Source organism: Citrus sinensis, chromosome 6 (genome assembly GCF_022201045.2).
Source record: "Citrus sinensis cultivar Valencia sweet orange chromosome 6, DVS_A1.0, whole genome shotgun sequence".
NCBI lineage: Eukaryota > Viridiplantae > Streptophyta > Magnoliopsida > Sapindales > Rutaceae > Citrus > Citrus sinensis.
In genome coordinates this window covers 14,573,226-14,597,162 of record NC_068561.1, presented here as the reverse complement: position 1 = coordinate 14,597,162, position 23,937 = coordinate 14,573,226, and the positions used below count along the sequence as shown (strand labels likewise).

General features: G+C 35.3%; 3 protein-coding genes and 1 pseudogene across 4 annotated transcripts; all 4 read left to right on the top strand.

Annotated features, from left to right (window-relative positions):
* Window positions 1–924: 924 nt before the first annotated feature.
* LOC102609206 (60S ribosomal protein L35a-1-like) lies at window positions 925–2,415 on the top strand (annotated as a pseudogene).
* A 7,523-nt stretch (window positions 2,416–9,938) lies between these two features.
* On the top strand, window positions 9,939–12,114 carry LOC102609491 (E3 ubiquitin-protein ligase RDUF2-like). The gene has a single exon (XM_006480806.3). It carries the CDS (start codon window positions 10,445–10,447, stop codon window positions 11,567–11,569), a length of 1,125 nt encoding a protein of 374 aa, XP_006480869.1. The 5' UTR covers window positions 9,939–10,444; the 3' UTR covers window positions 11,570–12,114.
* Window positions 12,115–15,768: 3,654 nt separating this feature from the next.
* LOC102609873 (hypothetical protein) lies at window positions 15,769–18,520 on the top strand. Its single transcript, XM_006480807.4, has 2 exons — window positions 15,769–18,076; window positions 18,219–18,520. The coding sequence occupies exons 1-2, from the start codon at window positions 17,814–17,816 to the stop codon at window positions 18,355–18,357; spliced, it is 402 nt and encodes a 133-aa protein (XP_006480870.1). The 5' UTR covers window positions 15,769–17,813; the 3' UTR covers window positions 18,358–18,520.
* Window positions 18,521–19,142: 622 nt separating this feature from the next.
* Window positions 19,143–23,415, top strand: LOC102610182 (amino acid transporter AVT1D). Of its 2 annotated transcripts, XM_052443627.1 has the most exons (12): window positions 19,152–19,411; window positions 19,547–19,756; window positions 20,314–20,633; window positions 20,833–21,047; window positions 21,178–21,201; window positions 21,305–21,485; window positions 21,587–21,806; window positions 22,014–22,149; window positions 22,322–22,487; window positions 22,608–22,651; window positions 22,748–22,810; window positions 22,939–23,415. In XM_052443627.1, the coding sequence occupies exons 2-12, from the start codon at window positions 19,563–19,565 to the stop codon at window positions 23,029–23,031; spliced, it is 1,656 nt and encodes a 551-aa protein (XP_052299587.1). In that variant the 5' UTR covers window positions 19,152–19,411; window positions 19,547–19,562; the 3' UTR covers window positions 23,032–23,415. The 2 variants fall into 2 exon arrangements, with proteins under 2 accessions (XP_052299588.1, XP_052299587.1); XM_052443628.1 differs by having other exon boundaries at window positions 19,143–19,756; window positions 21,608–21,806.
* The last annotated feature ends 522 nt before the right edge of the window (window positions 23,416–23,937 follow it).

Sequence of the window (23,937 nt, the reverse complement as noted above, 5' to 3'; positions counted from 1 at the left end):
TCCAACTAGACCAAGGCCATTCACCACCACAAGAAATTTGACTTTTTAAGACAATTTTTATTACGACATTTGTAGATTTTGTCATAAAATAACAATTATGGTGACGATGTTTAAAATCGTAGCCAATAATTTCATCCTGGCTCATATTATATTTTGTAACAAATAATATTTATTTTAAGACCCATTAATTGGTCACCTAATTAAATGTTTTGTGACAAACATAAAATTAGTCGCAAAAGGGCATGCTTTTTTTAGCGTAAAAAATTCCCTCCAAAAATGATATTTTTTGGACAAAATATCATCTTTTATGACAAAAAAATATGGTAGCGAAATATAATTATAAGTGACATAATTATTTCGTAACTAAAAGAGGAATGTAAAATTAATCAAATGATTTGTGACAAAAATATTAGTCTCCAAAACCAATATGTTTTGATTAATTTCAAGACCCTATTTTTTTGTTACAGATAATTTACCTACTGTGACAAAACTAAAAAATAGTAGTTTAAAATTTTATCTTGAGTAATATTATATTTCATGACCTTTTTTTTTCAGAGGCACATTATTTAGTATTTGATTCATTTTTTTTTTTGGGTGGTGAGCTTTACAACACTTTAAAAAAAAGAATAATAATCAATAGTTTTCATAATTATATTATATTTTGTGACCAACCATTTTTGTTTTATATATTTAATTAAACAATTGATATTTTATTTTATTAAAGTGTAAAAACATTAATTTACATCTATTTACTGTTAAGAATTTTTTTTTTAAAAAGTCATCATTGTGCCCCCTCTCATTTTGCCATCATCTTCTGAACTAAAATGGGAGTAAATTGAAGTTTTTCAACTTTTAGGTAATAAATTGATGATTGTAATTTTAAGTTAAATAAAACCTTAAACTTGCTTGAATGTGAGCACAAAAAAACCTAAACTTAAATGGAACCTACATTTCTTACTTAAATTTCTCTAAATAAAATCGTGAAACACAAATTAATCCCCTCCCACTCCCTCGTCGGCCATTTTTGTTGTAATCTAAACAAAAAATAAATAAAAAATCAATTATCTCCCTCTTCCTTCCTGGCCACTTCACTTTGATTAGTTTTGTATTAAAAAACTACCCATCTTTATCATTTTTTCCCTTCCAGTTTGTGCATGTGTGTGAGTGAACAGAAAACACGTGACTAGGGGGGCAACACCATAACTCTGCCTCAGCCACCACGAGGGCCATTAGAATCAAGCCCTTTGCCGCTGCCCAAAAGCACCCACCTTCACCTATCCACTCACGCATGCCCAAAAAAGCCATTCAACAAAATTCACTTCCATCTCTCCCTTTACTTTAAAATTGTGAGTATATATAAACTCAGCCAATTTGATTTTGATTAGTTCAGTTGGGATTGGATTATGTAAATTTTATTTATTTATTTTTTGTGTTTGGTGAAATTAAGGATTGAAATTTTTGTTCTATTATATAAATATTTTTATGCATGTCAAATGTTTGATAAAATTCCTAAGAGAATGTGGTAAAAGAAAAACAGAAAATATATGCAAATAAATGAAGGAAAAATTTATTAGGTTTTGAGAAACTTTTGTGAAGTTAGGATATTAAGATGAATTTTCAATTTGGGTAATGGGTTTAGTGTGATGATTGATGATATTAGATATTTTTTCTTTTTCTAATATTGCTTCATAAGAACTTTAGAAAATTGGGATCTTCTTATTATTGTTCGCTTCAATTTGGTAATTGGTACGTAAGTAATCATATTTCTTTATTTAAGTCCTCTAACTAGGGTTTCTTCTTCGCAAACTCACGCGGCAAGCAGGCAGGCAGAGCTTCAATCGTAAACAATGGTGAAGGGCAGGCAAGGCGAGCGCGTCAGACTCTATGTTCGAGGAACAATTCTGGGATACAAAAGGTCAAAATCAAACCAGTGTCCAAACACATCACTAATTTAGATCGAGGGAGTGAACACAAAGGAGGAGGTGGCGTGGTACTGCGGCAAGCGATTGGCTTACATTTACAAGGCCAAGACTAAGAAGAACGGGACCCACTACCGTTGCATATAGGGAAAAGTTGCCAGATCTCACGGTAACAGCGGCATCGTTCGCGCCAAGTTCAAGTCCAATCTTCCTCCCAAATCCATGGGAGATAGAGTAGGGTTTTCATGTATCCCGGCAACATATGTGCAGCATGGTCCGAGAAGCTACTAGATCGACAAGTAAGATGTACCTTCTGAATTTGGGATTTATTCGCTTGACGTTTATGTTGCAAGATTTTGAAGTTGGGAGTTATATTGGTTACTTGTTTTGGCTTTTGCTATTGTTCAGTTAGTGTTGATTTTAATGTTAATGCTTAGTTTTTTGTTTTGAATTTTTCTTATCATGATATGAAGTTACTTTATCATATGCTTTCCTTTTGCTGCATCTATAAATACTATATGTCTCTAAAACTGCATATTTAATATGTTGGTTTAAAAAAAAAATCATATTTCTTTATTTTTTTAAAGAAAATTACAGCTAGTATTAATATAATGAAAACAGTTAATAAGTTATTCAAGTCCAACCGATATAATTAGAAGTTAGAGTTATAGAATATTTAAGCTACAAATTTTAACTATAAAATATCAGGTAGCTTTGATGTGTTGGTTTGAAGGATGGTGATAAAGCTTGGGTTTCTACAATTTGCTCAAAATATTGTTGGATTTGCTAGGAAGTGTACATGAAGTGACTAAATAAAGGTCAACAAGCTTTTGTTAATTTTTTTTTTAACGTGGATGTTGTATGTTTAATATAAATTAATGAATTTATTTTCTTTTGTATTGAGATAACAAAAAGGCATGAAGAGTCTTCTGGATTACTTTGTTTCAAAAGATGAATTGGAATGAACAAAGAAGGTTCAAATAATCTCCATACAAAATCTAGATGTGTAAGCTTTTTTCTTTTTCTTTTTAACTTAATCTTTTATTTCTTTCAACTTTATACTCATTGAATTGTAAATGTTGATTCATTGACTGCTTCATAATTTAATTTTTCAAGTTTCAAGTTTGACACCAACTATTTGATAGATTTAACTTAAGAGTTTTGGATGCAAAATTTTGCAAGTGTATCGAGGTTGATTATGTGCTGTAATCTTTTGATTATACTGAAGTAATATTGAAAGCAAGTATGTGCTTGTAATCTCCTGGTCTTTCATTTAGAATTTTTTTCACATATTTTTATTGGATGAAAGAATTGATTGTAGATATGTTTCATTGAGAATTTTAATTAACATTGCATTGTTACCTAAATATTTTTATTTATAGCTACTTGCCTTGCTATTTACTATTCTTTTATGCATTGGCAATAAGACTTTCTTTTGTAAGATTATTCTTCTGCACCAATTAAGTGTTTTCTCAAGTTCTTTTATTATTAATATTATTTTTTTAATCATGTATGGCCAAATGATACATGGAGGAAAATGATGATAAAATTGTGAAATACTTTTGGGAAAATCTTTAATTTTATAAAGTTCGAAAATGACAGGTACCTTCAAAATCATCCTTTGCTATAACATTGTCTCAGTAAAACAAGGCCCAAAAATTAAAATCAAGAACAAGATAGCAAATTTAAGGAAGTTGAAGGATTCATGAAAAAAATATCATTGTTTACTTAATTATCATTTTGTGTAATATTGCTCTTATTTTTCTTTTACAATGTAATCTTATTTGTAGACTATTATTTTTTGAGTTTTTAGATTTTAGATCTCTTTGTGATGGATTATATTTATGTTAATAATATTGTCACTTGAAAAGTTCTTTTGTCATTAAATTTTGAATTCTATGACTACATATTGTTATTAAAATTTATGAGAGACTATATAAACTGTTCTCAAAACAAATTTGAGACTAAATTAATTACCATTTGTATTTGCAAAAACTGTCACAAATTACAACAACTTGAGACGATTATGTAACGTCGCGATATGTAAACTTCAACAACAAAAAATAGCGTTGCTAATTATATCTTCAAACCGCTAAAATGATGATTTTTAGTAATTATTGAGACTATATTCACACTCTTAAGACAAATACTATGGTCACTATATATATTATATCACATATTGAGACAAATATTATAGTCACTATAAATCATTTAATATGACAAATATGAATTGTCATTTATTGCATTTCTAAATCTCTAATTTGACCATTTTGAATCTCATTTGTGACAATTTTAGCTTTATTTTCAGACAACGATTTTTGTCACAGAAACATATTTTTAATATGACGAGAATAATTTTGGTCGCTAGAACCTTTTAAGAGGGTCGTTCTATGACTAACGTGTGACGATTTATTTTTCGTCATAGAATGTATAAGGTGACTAATATGTTATCTTTACTGACCAAAATTTTTTATAATAAAATATCATTTTTCTTGTAGTGCACATCAAACAAGTTTTCTAAAACGAAAGTTAAAGCAATAAAAAAAACGATTAACCAGTGAACTTGGGGATTAAGAATTCTCACTAGGATAGATGAGCTACAGATAGGGATGGCAATTTGCGGGTCCGGGTCCGAGTTCGGCTGCTCCGGATCCGGACCCGGACACAAAATTCTCATAACCGGACCCGCATTAAACCCAGTTATTTTTAATCCGGGTCCGGTCTGGGTTCAACCGGGAAAAATTCGGGTTTCCGGATTCTGGGTTTTGAACCCGGATTGTTTTACTTAAGCTGCTGGAAAAAACGCAAAAAAACAGAACACAAATAAGATTTCCAGAACCGGATTGCTTACTTTATCCTCCTTTCCAACAAACAAACAAACAAGCAGACCTTTTCATCCAAATTGCACATACAAAAACTAAAATCTACGAAAGTAAAAGCGCTACAAACTTAAAAAGATTAGAATGCTAAAGCACCATCATTATCAACAAGAGGGCAGTACAGTTCTCATTAAATTAGCACTAAATTTACAGTAACCAACAACTAAAGCAAAGCCGAGACTCACAAATTGTAAAGAGAAAAGCCGAGACTCACAAATATTCACAGCGGCAGCTTAAGGATATGCTGATGAACACAGAACACAGCCGCGACTGAGGTGGATTTCAACCACTTTTGCTGGGCGCGACAGAGTGAGAGATGAGACGAGTGATGCTGATGAGTGATGACAGCCGTGAAGGTGATGACAAACCACGCCGTGAAGGTGATGACAGCCGCACCGTGAAGGTGATGACAGGCCACACTGCGAAGGATCTGATTTAATCTGAAGAAGAGAAATTACGGAGAGTTGAAGAGAGAGTGAGAGAGATTAAGTGAGGAATGGGTGAGAGAGATTGAGAGAGGATTAGAGGAACATATGAGAGATTGAGAGAAGAGAAATTACAGTTGAAGAGAGTGAGAGATCGAGAGAGGAACCGAACGAGAGAGATTGAGAGATCTAGGGTTCCATTTGGTTTTTTTTATTTAATTTTTCTATTTATATTTAATAAATAATATCCGGATCCGGGTTCTGGATTTGCGGGTTCATCTGAAACCGGACCCGGACCCGGAAGTATGCGGGTTCTCAAAAATTGATCCGGATTCCGCATAAAAATTATTGCGGTGCGGGTTGAACCCGGACCGGATTTTCCGGGTTCAATTCGGGTCCAATCCGGGTCCGGGTTTGGTTGCCATCTCTAGCTACAGAAGCAGCTTTTAGGGATTTTGATTTCCAAGTGTTTGAATGTTTAACACTTAGAGAAGAAAAGAAAATGAGCGTTAAGTACCAAAAAGTGTACCATTTTGCTAGCATTTTTTTTAATTATTAAAATGCACCTTTTGTGTTTTTAAATAAAATAATATATCAAATTTGGGTCAAACACGGTGAAAATCATTATTCCATCACAATTTCTTGATAGATCAAATTTCCATCACAATTCTATCATAAATCTGTGAAAAAGGATAATTCTATTACAAAATCATCATAAATTCATGATAGAAAATATTTCTATCACAAAACCATCATTGGTATGTGATATATTAAAATTTATGATTTAAGTTATTTTACCTAGAATTTGTCAGAAACTGTCTGTCGCCTATTGTTTGCTTTTTTTGTAATGGCATTATTTTTTACAATTCAATTTAAGCCAAACAATAGATGTACAAAATATGCGAGAAAACACCATTGTGGTCTATTCGTTATATGTGAGTGGAGCTTTTCACACTCCTCAAAAATTTTGATAAAAAAAAGTTTACAATTTTAATTTGAATGAAAAATTAAAATTTTTTGGATCTATGTTTTTTGTTCTAATTAAACTAATCTTGATGACAAGTAAGAGGTAAAGGTGCTGATCCTAGCCCCAGCGAATTTATTACTTAAAACAATATAACTAAGTCAAGTTGTAAATAAATTATTTAATATAATTCTAATGATTAATTTTTTTATTTATTTATGTTCGATCATGAATTTTGCACACAAAATAACTTGCAATTAGAACATAAAAATTTGAAAAACAAATTCCATGAATGCTAAGAAAAAGAAAAAAGAAAGAGAAGAGGAAGACAAAGAGATGAAGGAGGGACAGAGCCAAAAAATAAAAAGGTTGAATGTAAAAGTTTCAAGTTTAAAGTCTGAGAATTATAAATTGAATAATGAGTATGCCATATGCATATTTAAAGTAATTATATAATATTAACTTGTGATATATTGTCGTTGATATTAATTCACATAATGGAAATTTTGTAATATGAATTTTTATTAAAATTAAAGTATTCAGAATAATTTTTTATAATATGAATTTTTACTCATACTTTCTCCACCTTTTTTTTTTTTTTTTATAGTAGCCAGTTGGTGCATAGCTAGAAGACCGCGCAACACATTACATGAGCTTGGGGTGTGTGCAAAAAGGGTCTACGTGACTCCCAATTCTCGTTTCATGTTATGGGCCTGTTTCGTTGGAACTTCTTTCATAAAGAGTGGAGAGCTTCTGACACCCCTATAAAACTCTTTAGAAACCCTTCTTTTTCTATTTGTAGCTTTTTCTTTAACGAAATTATAAAAAAGAACGTAAAATTAAAATAGAGTTTTAATTAGATTTTACTATCATTTAGAATAAATTAATTTAGAAATTGTAAACGTACTATTTCATAATAAAAATAATTATTAGGCAATTTATTTCTTTCTAAATTATTTTGATTTTATTAATAAAATTAATTTTAGCATATATTAGGATTAAAATGTAGTTAGGGTTCGTAATTGATAAAGATATTTTAATTTAATTAAATCCATATTTTTTATTTTATGTATTTTCTAATAACCATAGAACTATAATATTATAGGGAGATTAAATGTGTGTGAAAAGCATGATTGTTTTATAAAAGACTCAAAAAATATTTGATTAATCCATATTTTTTGCTTATCTACGATCACTTCGTTTGAACCATACATGTCAAGTTAATACTTAAGTCCATGAATGTATCAAAAATCTATGACCAACAACAATGAACAAACTTGGCGATTTCTCTTATTATTATCACTCTTTTTTTTTTTTGAGTTTTTTTAGTTACTGTTTCATCTAAAATTACTTTTTTTTTTACACCACTTATTTTTTTTTCTTTGAGCAATACATTATCTAAAAATTAAATTTAAAAAATCTAAAGATGATTTAGTCAGCTTTAGCGTCCACGATATAATGAACACTCGGAAATGTGACGGTGGCTCCTTGTAAAATATTGTTCTCGTTTAAATTGTGAATTAACCCGAGAAAGAGAAATGCTCAGGACACCATTGCTCGTGAAAATCCCTCCGCTCAATTAAATGCTGTAATAATTATTACCTGCTATTTATTAGATATAATAATTACGGTACCGACTCGAATCATCGTACTCGTAGCCAATGCAGACTCTATGACTGGTCATTCTGAAACTGTAAAAAAATTTAATAGAACGCGGTAAAATCTTCACAGTAATTCAGTTTTTATTGATATTTTCAAATTTCAAATTTCGGTTTCCTTAAAAAAAAAAACAAAATTCAAGAGCACTCATAAAACCCGTGTGGTACGCCGTTAGCCAGGACGTGGGTAATCGCGACCTGAAATGACATCACAGCTTTACCGTACAAGCATCTTTTTCACAACCACGAGAATTTTCCCCTTACATCAAACATTTTTTTATTAATCAATTTGATTCCAATTTTTAAATTCAATAAATCATATGAAGTTATTATTTAAAAAAAAAAAATCAAATCAATTGAGCCGATTTTTTACCCTCAGAATTCAGAAAGTGACAGTCTCCCCTTCTAGAAAAGAAGAAAAAAAAATTAAAAAAGAAAGATTCTATTGGCGCTCCATTCGGCGATAGACATCGGACCCGGAGACGCACGTTTTAATTTTTTTTTTTTTTTTATAGGAACAACTATTACAATAAATAGATTCATCGCTTTTGCTAAGATTCGGTATCGTTCACACTGGGGCGCATGTTAGCCTCTGTTGGAAGCTAGTGAGCGCCAGCTCACGACACCAATAATTTGTCACCCCCGCAGAAAAACAAAAAATTAAAAATTAAAACAATAATGAAAATTAAAATTAAAAGTAATTTTAAAACGTGGAATATTCTGATCCGCACATAAAGATTTAATTTTGTCCGTCAGCGGTTGGCTTATTCCAGTTTCACACCAACGGCAAAGCAGACGGATAATTTCGCGGTTCGCAGGCGACGGTGATGAGTTTTGGCAATTTTTTTTTTGTTTTTTGGCGCATAGTAGTAGCAGATGGGTGAGGAGAGTGGTTAGTTGGGGGCGGGTCAGCGGTTAATAATGGGTCACACGTGGCTGTCCGACGGTGGAATATTGTCTTTCAAAGAGATTTTTTTTTTTTAATTTTTTACTTCGAAACGTCAATCAGCGTACACGTCTTTTTTCTCGTCCGTTTGCACGCCAGACGGTACGTACACCTTAGTAATAGTAACGCTGTTTATTGTTTGGATTAATTACGGTTGGGTCTAACTAATTTCTAACTGTTGCATACAAGTCCTTAACAATTTAAAAAAAGAGTCATACTACTACTGAGTGCTGAATATCCTAAAATTTCATATTAAATAATATAAAAAATTATTAATTACTTAATAAATAACACACGTTATTTAGAATGCAATTTAAAATAAAAATTTCTCAACGCCTGTTATTTTTATAAAAAAAGAAATATCTATAAATACTAATACAAGAGTTTCTAAAAGGATAATATTTTTTAATATTTTGAACTCACATCTCGGCTTAAATAATTATTTCATCAATGTTTCGAACTGAAATTAATCACATGATATTCACTTTACTTGTCTATTTTTTTTAATAATTGCTATTAGAGATACGATCAATTGATTTAAAGTAATATAATTATTAAACATCCCAAATTTATTTCACTCATTTACTATTCATCTCATGTTCAAATTTATAGTTTCGAACTTATGTATAGGAAACTATTCGATTAATCATTTTTTTTAACTTATCATACTATATTTCCTTTCAAACAAAAAGAAGTTGTATTTTCCATAATTGAAAATAAAAATGGTAAAATTTAAACCAAAATTAACTAGATTTCAAGTAGATATGCCAACATCCAATAGTTGAGAAATCAAAGTAACTTAAATGGATGTTAAAACTCTAACCTAATTAATAAACATGTCGAATTTATGTTTGACTTAAATTTAAAATGCCATTGATTTAGAATAAGATATGTCAAAACTAACCCAAATTGCCACCAATAAAATTTAAGGACTTATTATATAACATTATGAATACACTTGTCTTTTCTCAACTTTATTTTTATTTAGTCTTAGTAGTGAAATTTCTATACTTTACTCTTTAATTTCATTAGTGTGTCTGCTTTGCTCTTACAAATAATAAATACTAATGACTGGTGAATACTAATAGATAATGACTTGAAAACTATAAATAAGCCACTTAATAGTTGGTAAATATTACACACGAATTGAATGAAGAATGACAAAGACTTACTGCCTTAGCTTATTTCTTCTTTATATTCGCTCAGCATCTTTCTTATCTAGCTTCCAAATATTTCCCTCCTAGACGCATAACATATAACACATCATTTTGAAACGTTGGATATGATTAATAAAAAAAGAAAGGACCTCTCTGTATTTTGCTCTTGTTCTGTTTTGTTTTTCCTGGAAGGAAAGCGAGGCGTGCTACTCACGCTTCATTGACTTCAGCAGTTAGAGTCAAAAAAAAAAAAAAAAAAACTCTTCATCAGGGACGCGCTTTCACCGCCGAGTCTTGCTTACTACGCTTTAAAGTTCCCAATGTTTATTATTTCATCACTTCACCGCGCCTCTCTCTACGCCCCTTTCTATCTCTAAAATTTAGGGTTTTTGAAATTGCTGATTCTTTTGTTCAAGTCTATAAAAATTGAACATTAGATCTGAAGGGTTTATCATTTCTGAGTGAAAAATAGAAACTTTCTTCTGTTCTTTAATCTATGTCTTCAATCGGATTGTCGTACTGGTGCTACCGCTGCAACCGGATCATCCGGATTCAGGCCAGGACCGAAGACGCAATCGTTTGCCCCGATTGCCATACCGGCTTCATCGAACAGATTGAAACCATTCGGCGACCTTCGAACGAGAGATATCCCGCCGCCGAAATGTACTTAGACGACACCCAAAACCCGGAGACATTCCCGACCACGAGGTTTGGTCGGACTCGGAGAAACGGCGGAGACCGATCCCCTTTCAACCCTGTCATCGTCCTCCGTGGGCCCCGGACCCCTGATTCAGGCGGTGGAAATGAAGGAACTGCCATGGAGAGAGGAAACTTCGAGCTTTTTTATGACGACGCTACCGGGGCGGGTCTTAGGCCATTACCCGCGAGCATGTCGGACTTTTTGATGGGTTCGGGTTTTGACCGGGTCCTCGACCAGTTAACACAGTTAGATTTTAACGGGGTGACGAGGTTCGTGAACCCTCCGGCTTCAAAGGCTGCGATCGAGTCAATGCCGGTGGTCACAATTGCAGAAAGCCACGTGGCGAAGGAATCGCACTGTGCCGTTTGTAAAGAGCCATTCCAGCTCAATTCGGAGGCTCGTGAGATGCCGTGTAAGCACATTTATCATGGTGAATGTATTCTCCCTTGGCTTTCGATGCGCAACTCGTGCCCATTGTGCCGGCGCGAGTTGCCGAATGAAGCAAATGACAGAGGCAGCAATGTCGGAGGTGGCCCCGATGAGACGCTGGGGTTAACAATTTGGAGGTTGCCCGGTGGCGGGTTCGCTGTAGGGAGGTTCAATGGCAGCAGAAGAGCCGCCGAGAGAGAGCTACCCGTTGTTTTTACCGAAATGGATGGTGGGTTCAATGCTCCAATCGGGGCTCCACGGCGGATTTCATGGGTGCCCAGCAGAAGAAGGGCAAGGGAGGGCAATGGATTTGCTCGTGCTTTTAGGGGTTTTACTTCACTTTTGGGAAGGATTAGGCTTCCCACTTCGCGGGCAACTGCTGAGTTTAATCGGAGAAGTCCATTTTTAGATGTTATCTATGGTAGGTCCAGTGAGACTGCCACTGCCAATTACTTTAGTCAGTTTCATGTGGGTGGTCGGAGGTTGTATTAGCTTTCGTTGCTTGTTTAGGGTTTATAGTATGCCTTTTGGTTGGCTTTCTCCACTCAACCGAATGATACTTTTGTAAAGTGTATGATTAAGGTATTGTAAATAATGACACTTTGAGGAACGGTTAAGGATTCAAGTCAACAACGTTAATTTTCAACTTATTTGAACTGGTAGGACTGTAGGAGATAGCTTGATTTGACAAGGAAAAGGAAGAAGTAGGCTATGCAATTAGAGAGAAAGCTTGAGAGGTACAATTGTGATACAAATCCTCATGTGTTATTCTAATTGTGCAAGTGGTTTTAGTTGCATTAGTTTATGCAATTTTGATCTGTGGAATTCATCTCATGTTACATCTCTTTAGTCGCCTTGGGTTTCTCTGCATCTACTTTGCTGGGGGTTGTCTTTGTTTTATTTTCTTTGACCATGTGATTGGTTCTCTGAATTGAGAATGTATATTTGGCTATTCATTACAAAACAGAATCTTATGGTTGGAATGGGCCACTGTCATTAATGCGCATTGCGGGAAGATGAAGATTATTGTCTATTCTTGTGAATCTTGTGGTCAAATTCAAAACTTTTTACATCCAGTTAGTAAATGAATTCATACTTGAAGCCTGTTGCTCTGTATGGTCAGTTGAGTCCATGGTCATTGTTAAGCTTTATATATATATATATATACACACACATAGAGTAGTTTTCTGGTCCGGGATTTTAAATTAGGGGAAAGTTAGGGAAAACTTTAAAAACTTTAAAACCACATGGCTTTAAAGGCTTACAGTTTTAAAGGTTTTTCGCGTTTTCCCGTACTTTAAAATTCCTGACTGGAATATTTCTCTATATTCATATATATATATATATATATATATATCCACTTCCCAGTTCACCATATGATTTTAGTTGAATCTGTTTGGTATTGAGCTTAATGTTTATCTTGAATATTTTGCAAATCCTGTATTAGTTTTCACTTGGTTTATTTCTTTTCTGTATTTGATCTTTTAGGGGAAACATTTTGTGCATTTATCTTCACCTACTCCTTTAGAATTTTACTTTATTCATATCATTGAACATGGCCAATCTGTGTGTCTCACTGATCATGTTTCTTTTCTTTTGTCTGTACTCGTTGAAAATGCCATTCTTCTAAGAAAAGCCGGTCTACAGCTCTGCATTCCTGGGGCTGCAAAGTCAGGTGGTCCATCATTGAAGAGGAACTCTTAGTTGGGAATTAGGGCCATGTTCGCTGATGTAGACATAATCAAACTTATGCTGCATGATCCAAATTTTGATTATCTTGAATTTGTGATGGGAGTTGAAAACAGATGCAATCTGCAAGCAAGTTATTAATTGTTTCACTTGTTTCCCTTATCAACGAGTAATCTCAATCTTCATTCTATTTAGGTTACCGATTATTTGCTTTTGTTCCATATTTCCTGTCATGAAGAGCTCCAATTAATCGGCTGTGGCAAAATCTGGTTTTCTCATATATATTGGGGAAAGTAGTTAGCTGTAAATTCTTGATCAGTCATTCATTTCCGTTCTCTCTCATGTTTGTTTGAAACTTTGTTTTGGGTTTATTAGTCAATTGTTAAGTTTGTCTATTGTGGGGGCTAACTGTTAATTAGATGTTTAGGTGCCCTGTATCACGCATATAGGCCAAGATTTCTTCCTTAACTGATTGTACTTGTCTAGTTTATAAGAAAGCCGTTTGTTTGGTTCACAGGTGCCATACAAATGACCTGTGGGATTAAAATTTAAAAGGCTAGCATTTTTTAGTATGAAGATAAAGATGGAAATAAACACTTAGGCTACGTTTGAAAGATCGGAGTGGATTGGATTAACTCTTAGGATTAGATTGGATTATACTAGATTATATAGTACTATCTTTCGTTTGTATAGTGTCGGACAAGATTATATTTAATTTAATTTAACGAAGCTAAAATAACTATTTAAATAATATATTATTTTTTTAAATCATATTATTATTTTTTTAATTTATTATTTAGATTTTAATATTATCCGAATTAAATAAATTGAATAATTTTTTATGTTTAACATATTACATATTAGTTAAAATAAAATTATTGAATTAAATCAAATTTGATTTAATATTAAATTTTAAAAAAGTTGACATTAAATTATTGAATAAACTTTTGATATTAATAACAAATTTAAACTATTAAATATCTAGTCCTATATAAACCCATGTGAAGATAGGGATTAATAGTCTTATGAATGTTGGATTAAAATTTAAACTAATTTATTAATCTTGACAATCAAACGTAAGTCCGGATTGTACTAATTTTTTAATTTTTTAAATTAGTATAATCTCACCTTTTATCTAAGGATCATGATTCTCTTCTGATATGCTTCTTGAGTAAAAATATATATGGGTGATTGGTAGTTAATAAATAAAGAAAGTAAAGAATTTAAATTCTATCCATACACTATCACTTAAAAATTATAAAATCTTTAAAAACTCATGAGAGCTCAAATCAGGAGAAGATCTTTATCCTTTATCCAACATCAAACATGGCGTTAATAAATGATGAGTAATTTAGCAAATTTAGCATAAATCAAGTATTAGCGCTGAATCTGGCCAGGTTGTTTGCAGTTTGCTTGTTTCCAAGGGTCACTCTTCGCAGTTCTAATGAGACTGCATTATACTTTCTTGGTGGCAGAATTTGCAAAGAATCCTAAGCAAGTCCCTGGGAACTCACCAAGCAAATTTGGATGTGATATATTTGATCTTGGAAAATGCTACTTTCACCAGGTCAAACCCTGAACTAAACCAAAACAACGTCGTTTTGATTTCTTTTTTTTTTCTTTTTTGCTTCCATGAAATGTAGTCGTTTCAGACGAGTGAAAATAGAAAAAACGTAGAGAAACAGAAAAACGCAGCTGTTTTTCTTTCTCTTCCTCTTCCTCTTCAATTCACCACACTCGAGCAAAATGCAGAATGTTTTAGCTCTTATCTTCCTCAAAGGTGACAGGATTTGGCACAGACAAGGCAAAAGCAAAAGCTTAAACAAGATAGAGTTTCGGCATTTACGGATTCACCACACCCGAGCAAAAACTTGAACAACAGCTGTGATGTGTGTGTGTGTGTGTGTGTCATTTTTCTCATTGCTTTAAGCGAAGGGAGAGGAAACGGGAAGGAAAAGTTTTGGTCTTCGATCTTTTTCTCTCTTTCAAAAGAAAAGGAAAAAAAGCTCGACGCGTCGCCCCCTTTGACTTTCTTTAAAGAAGACAACAAAACGCAGGAGAAGCCAAAGCAGAAGCAGAAGCAGAAGCGAAACAAGCAAGTGTCGGTGAAAAAGGCGGTAAACGAAAAACTAGCTAACGGCATATCAAAACGGAGAGTCCTACCGTCCGCTCACGAGTTCCATTACACGGCGAACAGAGCCCAAGCAGAGGAGATGAAGAAGAGGACTTGTTTGCCGTATAGGCAGGGGCTGTTTGGTTGCTTAGGCTTCAGTTCTAAAGGATACGGTGCGCTTAACTAGATCAGCCAAACTGCAGCACTAAAGATCGAAGACGTTTGGGTTTGCTTTTGCCTGGGTCAAACGACAACGTTTGCTTTTGGTTGACTAAAACAGCTGGTGAAACGAAGAGGAGAATCGAAGAGGAGAGGAAGACGAAAACGAAGACATTTGCTTTTGTTTTCATGAAACGACTACGTTTCATGGAAGCAAAAAGGAAAAAAAAAAAGAAACCAAAACAACGTTGTTTTGGTTTCATTCAGGGTTTGACCCAGGGTAAATAGCATAACTCCTCGACTTTAACTCTGAATCCGCGCCCGAATATTGTCAAAAACGGTGCGTTTTGCTTGATTGCCTTTTTGCTTTGACTGCTTTCCTTTTGCTTTCATTGCTTTCATTGCTTTCATTGCTTTTTCCTTACAAGCGAATTGTTCATGCAATTAACTTGACAATTCTCACGCTGAACCCCTTCACCTTAATATTAGCTTGATTGGTCAAATTCTTGCATGCATGAGCATCAATAATTCACTCTGCAGGTTTTATTTTTTCTTGGTTAAAGATTACAGATATGATTAAGTTAGACGGCACTCGCCATTGTTAATTTGTTACAGTCATAATTGTGAATCAAATAAACCAAAACTTACTTTCATTTAACGATTTACGAAATCTATTTCACTAGAAGGCATCTCATTAATTTCACCTGATTGTTTAGCAGGTTTAAATCTGATCTTATCAAGGTAGATTTTCACATTGGCTAACTAAGAAGAAAAATCGACATTTATGATCCAGCAAAGTTCTGCAGCCAAGCCTAAAATTCTATAGCCAACAAAATTACAACAAAGCCGCAACAAAGTTCATGATCCAGCAGCAACTTAAAAATCTTACAGGAAAACAAGGGGGGAAAAAACAAAAGAGAAGTCAAGAAGTTAATGCATTTGAAGGCTTTGTAAAGAACAAATTTTGCCCCCTCCAAATAATTTCCAAGTACGACAAAGGTAGCTTGATGCAGTGATTGCGGCGAGATGTCGCGCCAGCAGCGACAAAGATCGAGATGAAGCAGCAACGACACCAGAGATGAAGTGCAGCAACCGAGATGGGCACACTGAGAGAGCAGATCTGGAGAGAAAATGATAAAGAGCTCGCTGTTGTGTGTAGATCGGCAAAGATAAGGAGAGAAAGAGCTTTGTTGTGAGCAGACCAGGAAAAGAGGGGGAGAGAGTTCTGTGAGTCACCTTCGTTTCGAGTAGATCAGGAAAGGAGGGAGAGAGTGCACTGTGAGTTGTTCGTGAACGAGATTTTTTGTGCCCAAGTCAAAAGAAAGGAAAGGGAAAATGTGTTTTGTGCCCAGGTCAAAGAAAGGAAAGGAAAATGTCTTACACGCACCGTTTTCAATTTAATCAAAACAGTGCGTTTTAAATTCGGGGCGCAGTTCGGGGTTAAATTCGGGGGAAATAGCAGTGCTCAATAAATAAAGGAAAAGCTATTTTCCCCGAATCGCGCCCCGAATTAGAAAAACGATGTCGTTTTGATTAAATTGAAAACGGTTGAAAATGCATCATTTTCAATTTAATCTGCATCAGAAACCACACTCACGCATTCTCTTACTTTTCTTTTGACAAACCACAGACTCCAACACAAATAGCAATCATGCCCACAAATAACAATCACCCAACGGTCACGCGAACAGCCGACACATACGACGAACGAGCCCACAGACGATGGACCACCGCCGTCACGCAATCGAGGGAGTAGAACTCACGCGGTGGTGCGTCTAAACTCCGTCGAAATCGACTGCGGAGGTGGTTGGAGCCGCGGTTCTTTCGAGCTAAATCGCCGGTTTTCTTGCTGGTTTTCGGCGACGAGGATGGTAGGGAAATGACGACCGGCTTCCAAGCTTCAGATCAATACCTTGATCGGTCGATAGAGTGGCCGGGTCGTGAAATCCAACCGGGTCACGTTTGCGAGTCAGGCCAGGTTTGCGGGTCAAACTGGGTCAACTTCTCTCCCTCCTCATCCACTCACAAAGTGCCACACGGCTCCCCTTGACTAGGTTGTTGCTGCTGGAATTTTTTTTGCTGGAAGCGTTATTGGTGCTGGAATTGTTGCTGTTGGAATGTTTTTTGCTGGAAGTGTTATTGGTGCTAGAGTTGGTGCTCGAATTGTTGCTGCAATTTTTTTTTTTTTTTTTTTGTGTGTGTGAACTCCGGATTGTTTTTTATTATCTTGGGCACTTGTTGCTGCTGATATGTGTGTGTGAAATTGCTTACTGGTTGGAATACAACAAGAAGTCTTGCTGCTGTTGGAATTGACATTCAAATGCTCACGGTTTAAGTGACCGTTTTAAAACTCACACACACGTGCTGCACAGCTGCAATTAAAAAGGAAAAGTGACCGTTTTAAAACGTAGCGTTTTGGTAAATTCGGGACGTAAATTCGGCGTTAAGTTCGGGGCATATAGCAACGCTGATAAATAAATGGCAACAAGCTTTAGAGGCTGCTCCGTGCTCGGAGAGCCAGTGCCAAGTCAGAATTTGGTTTTGATTACATTAGTGAAGCTCTTGGGGTAACTTGGGTTTGAGCCTGTAAGATTTGGGTCCACCCTTATCCGGAATATCACATGAATCTTCAAAATCCTGACGTGGCTCTTATCCATGTTGTAGCAAACAGATCCACAAACTATCTTACAAAACCCTTGTGTGCGTGCGTGTGTGACTTCGGTATCAAACAAATCAAAATCCCAGTCCATCCTGATTTCTCAGAACTAGTAAAAGATGGCATCAATAGTGCCACTTCAGAGTGTTTATGCTAGTAGCACAACGAAGAATTTGGATGTAGCCAGGAGCCCTTCTGTCTCTAGCTTCTTTGCTGTACCAAGACCGATAAACAGAACCCAGAAGAACAAGAAAAGATCATTGACGGTGGTTGCAGCCGCCGGTGACGTCTCGGCTGATGGCACCACTTACCTGATTGCCGGTGCAGCTGCAGTTGCCCTGCTTGGAACTGGCTTCCCAATCCTCTTCTCCCGCAAGGACATGTAATTATCATACCATACTAAGCCTCTTTTTTTTTTTTTTTTTTTTTTTTTTTTTTTTGGGTTTGTACACACATACGTAAAATGTCATTTTGTTAGAGCTAACCGTAATAATGCTTTTGCTGCTGCGATGTGGTTGCCACAGGTGCCCTGAATGCGATGGAGCTGGTTTTGTTCGCAAGTCAGGGGCGACCCTCAGGGCAAATGCAGCACGAAAAGACGAGGTTCAGATTGTATGTGCTCGTTGCAATGGTCTCGGCAAGCTCAACCAAATTGATAAATGAAGATCCTGTGCACACTTCTCTCTGATCTGTAATTTTAATCTTCCCTTGCTGTAATTCCTATACTGTAAAGTCACTTTCTCTAACACTGTTACATCAAGTTATCCCTGTGCGATCACCAAGACAATATATTTGCTTGCGTTTTAGTAAAGTTTAAATTGTATCATATTTGGGCTATTGATTTCATATTTCCTAATCATGTGAACTGAGTGGTACGTGTAATACTACATTTACATAGATATGTCAACTGATGTGACGTCTAATGTGGCATATATCGACTCACAGAGAAATGAATAGGGAATATTCATTAATTAATTAACTAGTTAATCTCCGAAGCTCGATGGGATTTCTAACCATAAGCGAAGCCGCATTTGAAGGGAAATAATTTTTAATCCATTAAGATAATCTTGTAATGGAAATAAAATATTTCTTAAGAAGTACTCTACAATCATATTTGAATAGATTAAACGCTAATTTGCTTATTAGTGCAGCAAAATTGTTATTTCTCTAAGTGATTAGTCAGCATATGTTGATCTCAAAACACATCAATAAGTTGTATACAACTCCACTCATAAGATGATAAGTTAGACAAAGAGTTTTAAGCTTATCAACTCAAACCCACAGCTATACTTAGCGGATTAACTCTCCCATTTAGCACCAATCCTGATACCTGACTCTGGCATAAGAAAGTCTTACACGAGACGGTCTCTGTAAGACTCTCTAATAACTAAATGTCATCTGTTCTAAATTTATTGTGGTAAAATTTTTATTGAATGAATGCACGGAATGACCACATCTCTAATTTTAAAAAAATTATTTTATTTTTCTTGATTTGCATGTGGTTGATATTAATATTCGGTCATTAATTCTCTAGAAAAACTGCTAATAATATGACACGTTTTTATGAGTAAACAAGATCAAGGCAGCTTCTTGTATCTTAAGGCTTACAGAAATGCACGCCATCTCCTACAAACACGGATTCACAAATCACAAGTTGCGAAACCCAAGATAATTTATCTGAATTTGCATTATCGCCATTTTTAGAAGTTTTGCCAGTGTAAGTTCTCAATCTTGCAAACGTTTACGTTACATAAGTTTGATACTTGGGGTGCAAGAAAAGTTGCATTTGCGGGTTGTTTTATTATTGTTTGTGCTTTTCTTGTTGGTGTTTTGCTATTGATCATTGAGTCAGCAAGAAGTGGAAGAAGATGAAGATGCAAGACGAGGATTTGGGCCGAGAGCGCCAGGCTGAAACATTGACGGATGATGAAGAAAATCAGGCGGATAGCATGGGTGAAATCGAGGACGATTCAGGATCTGAAAGCTCATCAACGCACTCCACTCCCACAAGAAATCCTTCTGATGGCATCGACATACAACCCACTTGGCCCCAGAGCTACCGGTATGTCTATATTTCTGTTATCAGCCTTGTCAGTGATCTATAATGGTATGTTTTAGGAACCTGTTACTGAATCATTTGATTGCTCAATTAGTCACATCCCACATCACTATCGAAGGAAGGCCCTTGGGTTCCCTTAACTATGTAGAACACAAACTTGCGAGGGATGTTACATATGGCATCAAGGTGGCTTGACCCTAACATTTTGCTATTGGAATTGTAAAACAAAGGGGCGAAATTGAAGTTTCTGCCATTGGTGAACTGAATCCATGGTCACGGAGTGGCCTTTTGGTTTTCTCGGCTTTATTGTGCCTAGTCATATGAAATGCATCTTCAATTGGTCAAAGGTGTCATGGGTCTCAGGTGCTCCAGTGAATGCTAGCAGGCTTAAACATCACATCAGGACTTGTGTTTCTATTGCACTGATGGCAGAATTTCCTTAATAACTGATAATCATAGCAGTGAATCAAATGTAGTTTGTCAAAGATCGGTATAGAAGAAGAATAAATAGAATAAGTTACTATTCGCTTGACCTCTGTCTGTTGAATGTATGTATGCAGGCAATCAATGGACATTTATTCAACTGTCACCTCTCCTTCGCTTGGTTTCCTTAAACCGTCAAGTCTGTCAGCATTAAGCGGTTCCATGTCTTCCTTATACAAGAGAAGTCAACCCGCTTCTTATTTGGAATCTTCCCTCAGTAAACCACTCATTTCTGATTTAGAAAAAGAAGAAGTGCTTTCCCCTAGAGTCCATTGGAACGTACCTTCCCGTTCAAGATTATCAAATATCAGCGACATGCCACGTTCAAGAATGTCATCTATTAGTGATTCATTACCACCGGCAAGGAAGTGTTCACTTGCTCAATCATGTCTTAATGGTAAAAATCTATACCCTTCCTCTCAACATTTAGAATAAAGAAATCAAAGATGATATCAACTTTTTCAGCTTTATCTAATTTAAAGGCATGAATATTTTCATTTGTCAAAGTCTTGCAATTATGTTATTAATTTCTTTCTAGAGTTTATGATTTCACTATATCTTTTAAAACTTGGAGTCATAGTTTTCCTATTATGCAGGAATCAATGTTCTCTGTGGAGTAGGACTCCTTGCAACTCCTTACGCAATCAAAGAAGGAGGGTGGTCTAGTCTCTCATTGCTCTTCATCTTTGGCATCATTGCTTTCTATACAGGGATTTTATTGCAGGAATGTTTAGATAGTGCTCCTGGACTTACGACTTACCCTGATGTTGGGCAGGCTGCTTTTGGCATTACCGGTCGCTTGATTGTAGCTGTGAGTCCAAATTATATGCCACTACTCTAATGTTAATAAGCATGTCTATAGCTTTGTTTGAATCAACACAAGTTAATTAACATCCTTGCTTCAAAATGACACTGATAGCTGTGTTTTTTGTGAAATGCAGATAGTTTTATATTTGGAATTATTTGTAAGTGCTCTATTTCTTACCTGTATGCTTTTTCAATATTATCTCATTATTTTGGTGCCCTATTCTCATCATGTGCTAAAAGTCGAACTACTATTTTCTGTAGGCCGCTAGTATTGAATACCTTATTATGATGAGTGATAACTTAGCATCATTGTTTCCACACACCAGCATGAATTTTGGTGGACTACATCTGGATTGTCATAAAATCTTTTCCATTACGGCGACTCTTGTCGTACTTCCAACTGTTTGGCTTCGAGATCTTACTTTACTCTCTTATATCTCAGGTTTCTTATCTTTGATCCTCATAATATCTCATGGATCATCATTTTGTTAGCACCCATTGCTTAAATTATATCTTGCTGATTTTTTAAAATTATGTGCTCAGTTGGAGGAGTGATTACAACAGGTGTGGTGGTTCTTTGCTTGTTATGGATTGGTTTGGTGGATGCGGTTGGATTTCATCCCTACGGAACAGCTCTCGACCTTTCAAATCTGCCTGTCACAATTGGTTTATATGGATTTGCCTATGCCGGCCATTCAGTTTTTCCAAATATATATTCTTCAATGCAAGAACCCAAAAAATTTCCATTTGTTCTTATGATCAGGTAAAACATTCTTTGATGTTTACTAGCTTAGCTAAGCTCTATCAGTTTAATAGGCAAAAATATTAAACACTTCTATAAATACTCATGTTTACCACATAGTTGAACATTTGCCTTGGTTCACAAGTACTTATTATCTACTTTTCTGTAAAACATCACAAATTAGAGAAAATATTGTGGACGTGACAATATATGTTAATTCCAATGCAGCTTTGTTTTCTGTTCCCTTCTGAATGCCGGCGTAGGAATCTGTGGCTACCTGATGTTTGGTGATTCAATTCAGTCTCAATTCACTTTAAATTTTCCCAAAGAATTTGTAGCTTCCAAAGTTGCAATCTGGACAACGGTATGGTGAAAAGACTCAACTCTGCATTCTCTTTACCTTCCTGTATAGCGACAGATTAAGTGATTTGGACTAGCAAAATACTTACCAGCTCAAACGTTACAGAGATGCTGCTGTTAAGATCAGTTTCTATTACTCATATCACGTTTTTTTCTTTTCTCCTGGTATTTTTCAGGTTTTGATCCCAATGTCAAAGTATGCCATGACGCTTACACCAATTGCATTAAGTTTAGAGGAACTCATGCCTTCAAAGGAGCTTCAATCTTACAGTGTATCAGTAATCATCAGAACAATTTTAGCTATTTCAACATTAGTTGTGGCTCTCACACTTCCTTACTTCGGTGAGTACATTTTATACTTAATGTTGGAATCTTTGTAACTTTTGTTTTGATTACTGAGTGTGCATCGGCAAATGCAAAAAATATAACATGAGAAATGCTTTGTCTGCCATTGGACTGCAGGTATTGTGATGTCACTAATCGGATCTTTACTCGCAATGCTAATTGTAAGTTTGCTCTACATAGATAAAATACAGACTTTACGTATATGAGCTATTTGAAAATGTGCTTATGCATCGGTTTCTGTCATTGTTTTACTACAGACTCTTATATTCCCATGTGTATTTTACCTCAAAATACTCCAGGGTAAAATAAGTAAGTTGAAGGTGAGAATACTTAACTTCTCCAGGCTATTCAAAACTCTGCTTATTCGCGAGGATTGTTTCTGGTAAAGCAATACCTTAGTCGTCCTTTTTAAAGATTTGCTGATTAACATTTTTCTTTTCCCGATCAGATTGCATTTTGCATTTTCAATGCAGTTTTGGGAGTATTTTGTGCTTGCATTGGCACATATTCAGCACTTTCAAGAATAGCCACCAGGGTCTGAGAGCTAGAAGAAGGACAGAGGTCTCAGGTGCACTTCACATAAATAGCCTTTGCTGCAGCCGACGAATTTTTCTGTAAATTCTCATTCTCAGGCAACTGCAGCTATTGCTAACAATCAAATGAGCCTGATAAGAGAGCCTTTGAAGATAGTCTCACATCAGAGACGAATGTTTCAGGAAAATCTCCCAGTGCGTAAGCACATCATAACCACAGAATTTGTATTACTTTTTTTTTTTTTCACCAAGAACCCTTTTAGCTTTTCCCAATTCAACAAAATTGCTTTTAGATTTAGCCCAAAAGCATCTGTTACTACTACGATTACTATATTACACTTACTATAAATGATGGAAATGCATGTGCATTATAGTGCATTGAAATTCTGATATATGAAGTGTTACCTCATTTTGGCTTCAGCGTAGGGCTACTTGTTATGTTTAATTAGTAGGGTGGCCTATCAATTTCATTGATCCCATAGAATTTGCACTGCTGATGGGGCAACTCAAATAAGCCATGTAAGAGGCTCCAGTTTTGCTTTTCAAATGTGAAGCACAAAACATTTTTCATAGAAATGGGAATCAATCGTCAGTGAAAGCCATTTTACTAATGGACCCAACCACAATCTGTGTCCCCGAAGCATTCAATCCGGCATGTGCAAATGCAACCACCTGCCTGTTGTTAGGAAATTGAACTTCCTCCGAAGATCACTCCAAGCAATTTATCAAGCAATAAATTAATAGAAAAAATTAAATGGAGAATATACCAATCACACAACACAAGATTTACGTGGAAAACTCCAAATCCGGAGAAAAACCACGGCCGTTGTCACAAGACAACCAGAGAAAAATATTCACTATGTGGAAAATTATTACAACCACTCTCAGAAATAATTTTCTCTCACCCAAGGCCC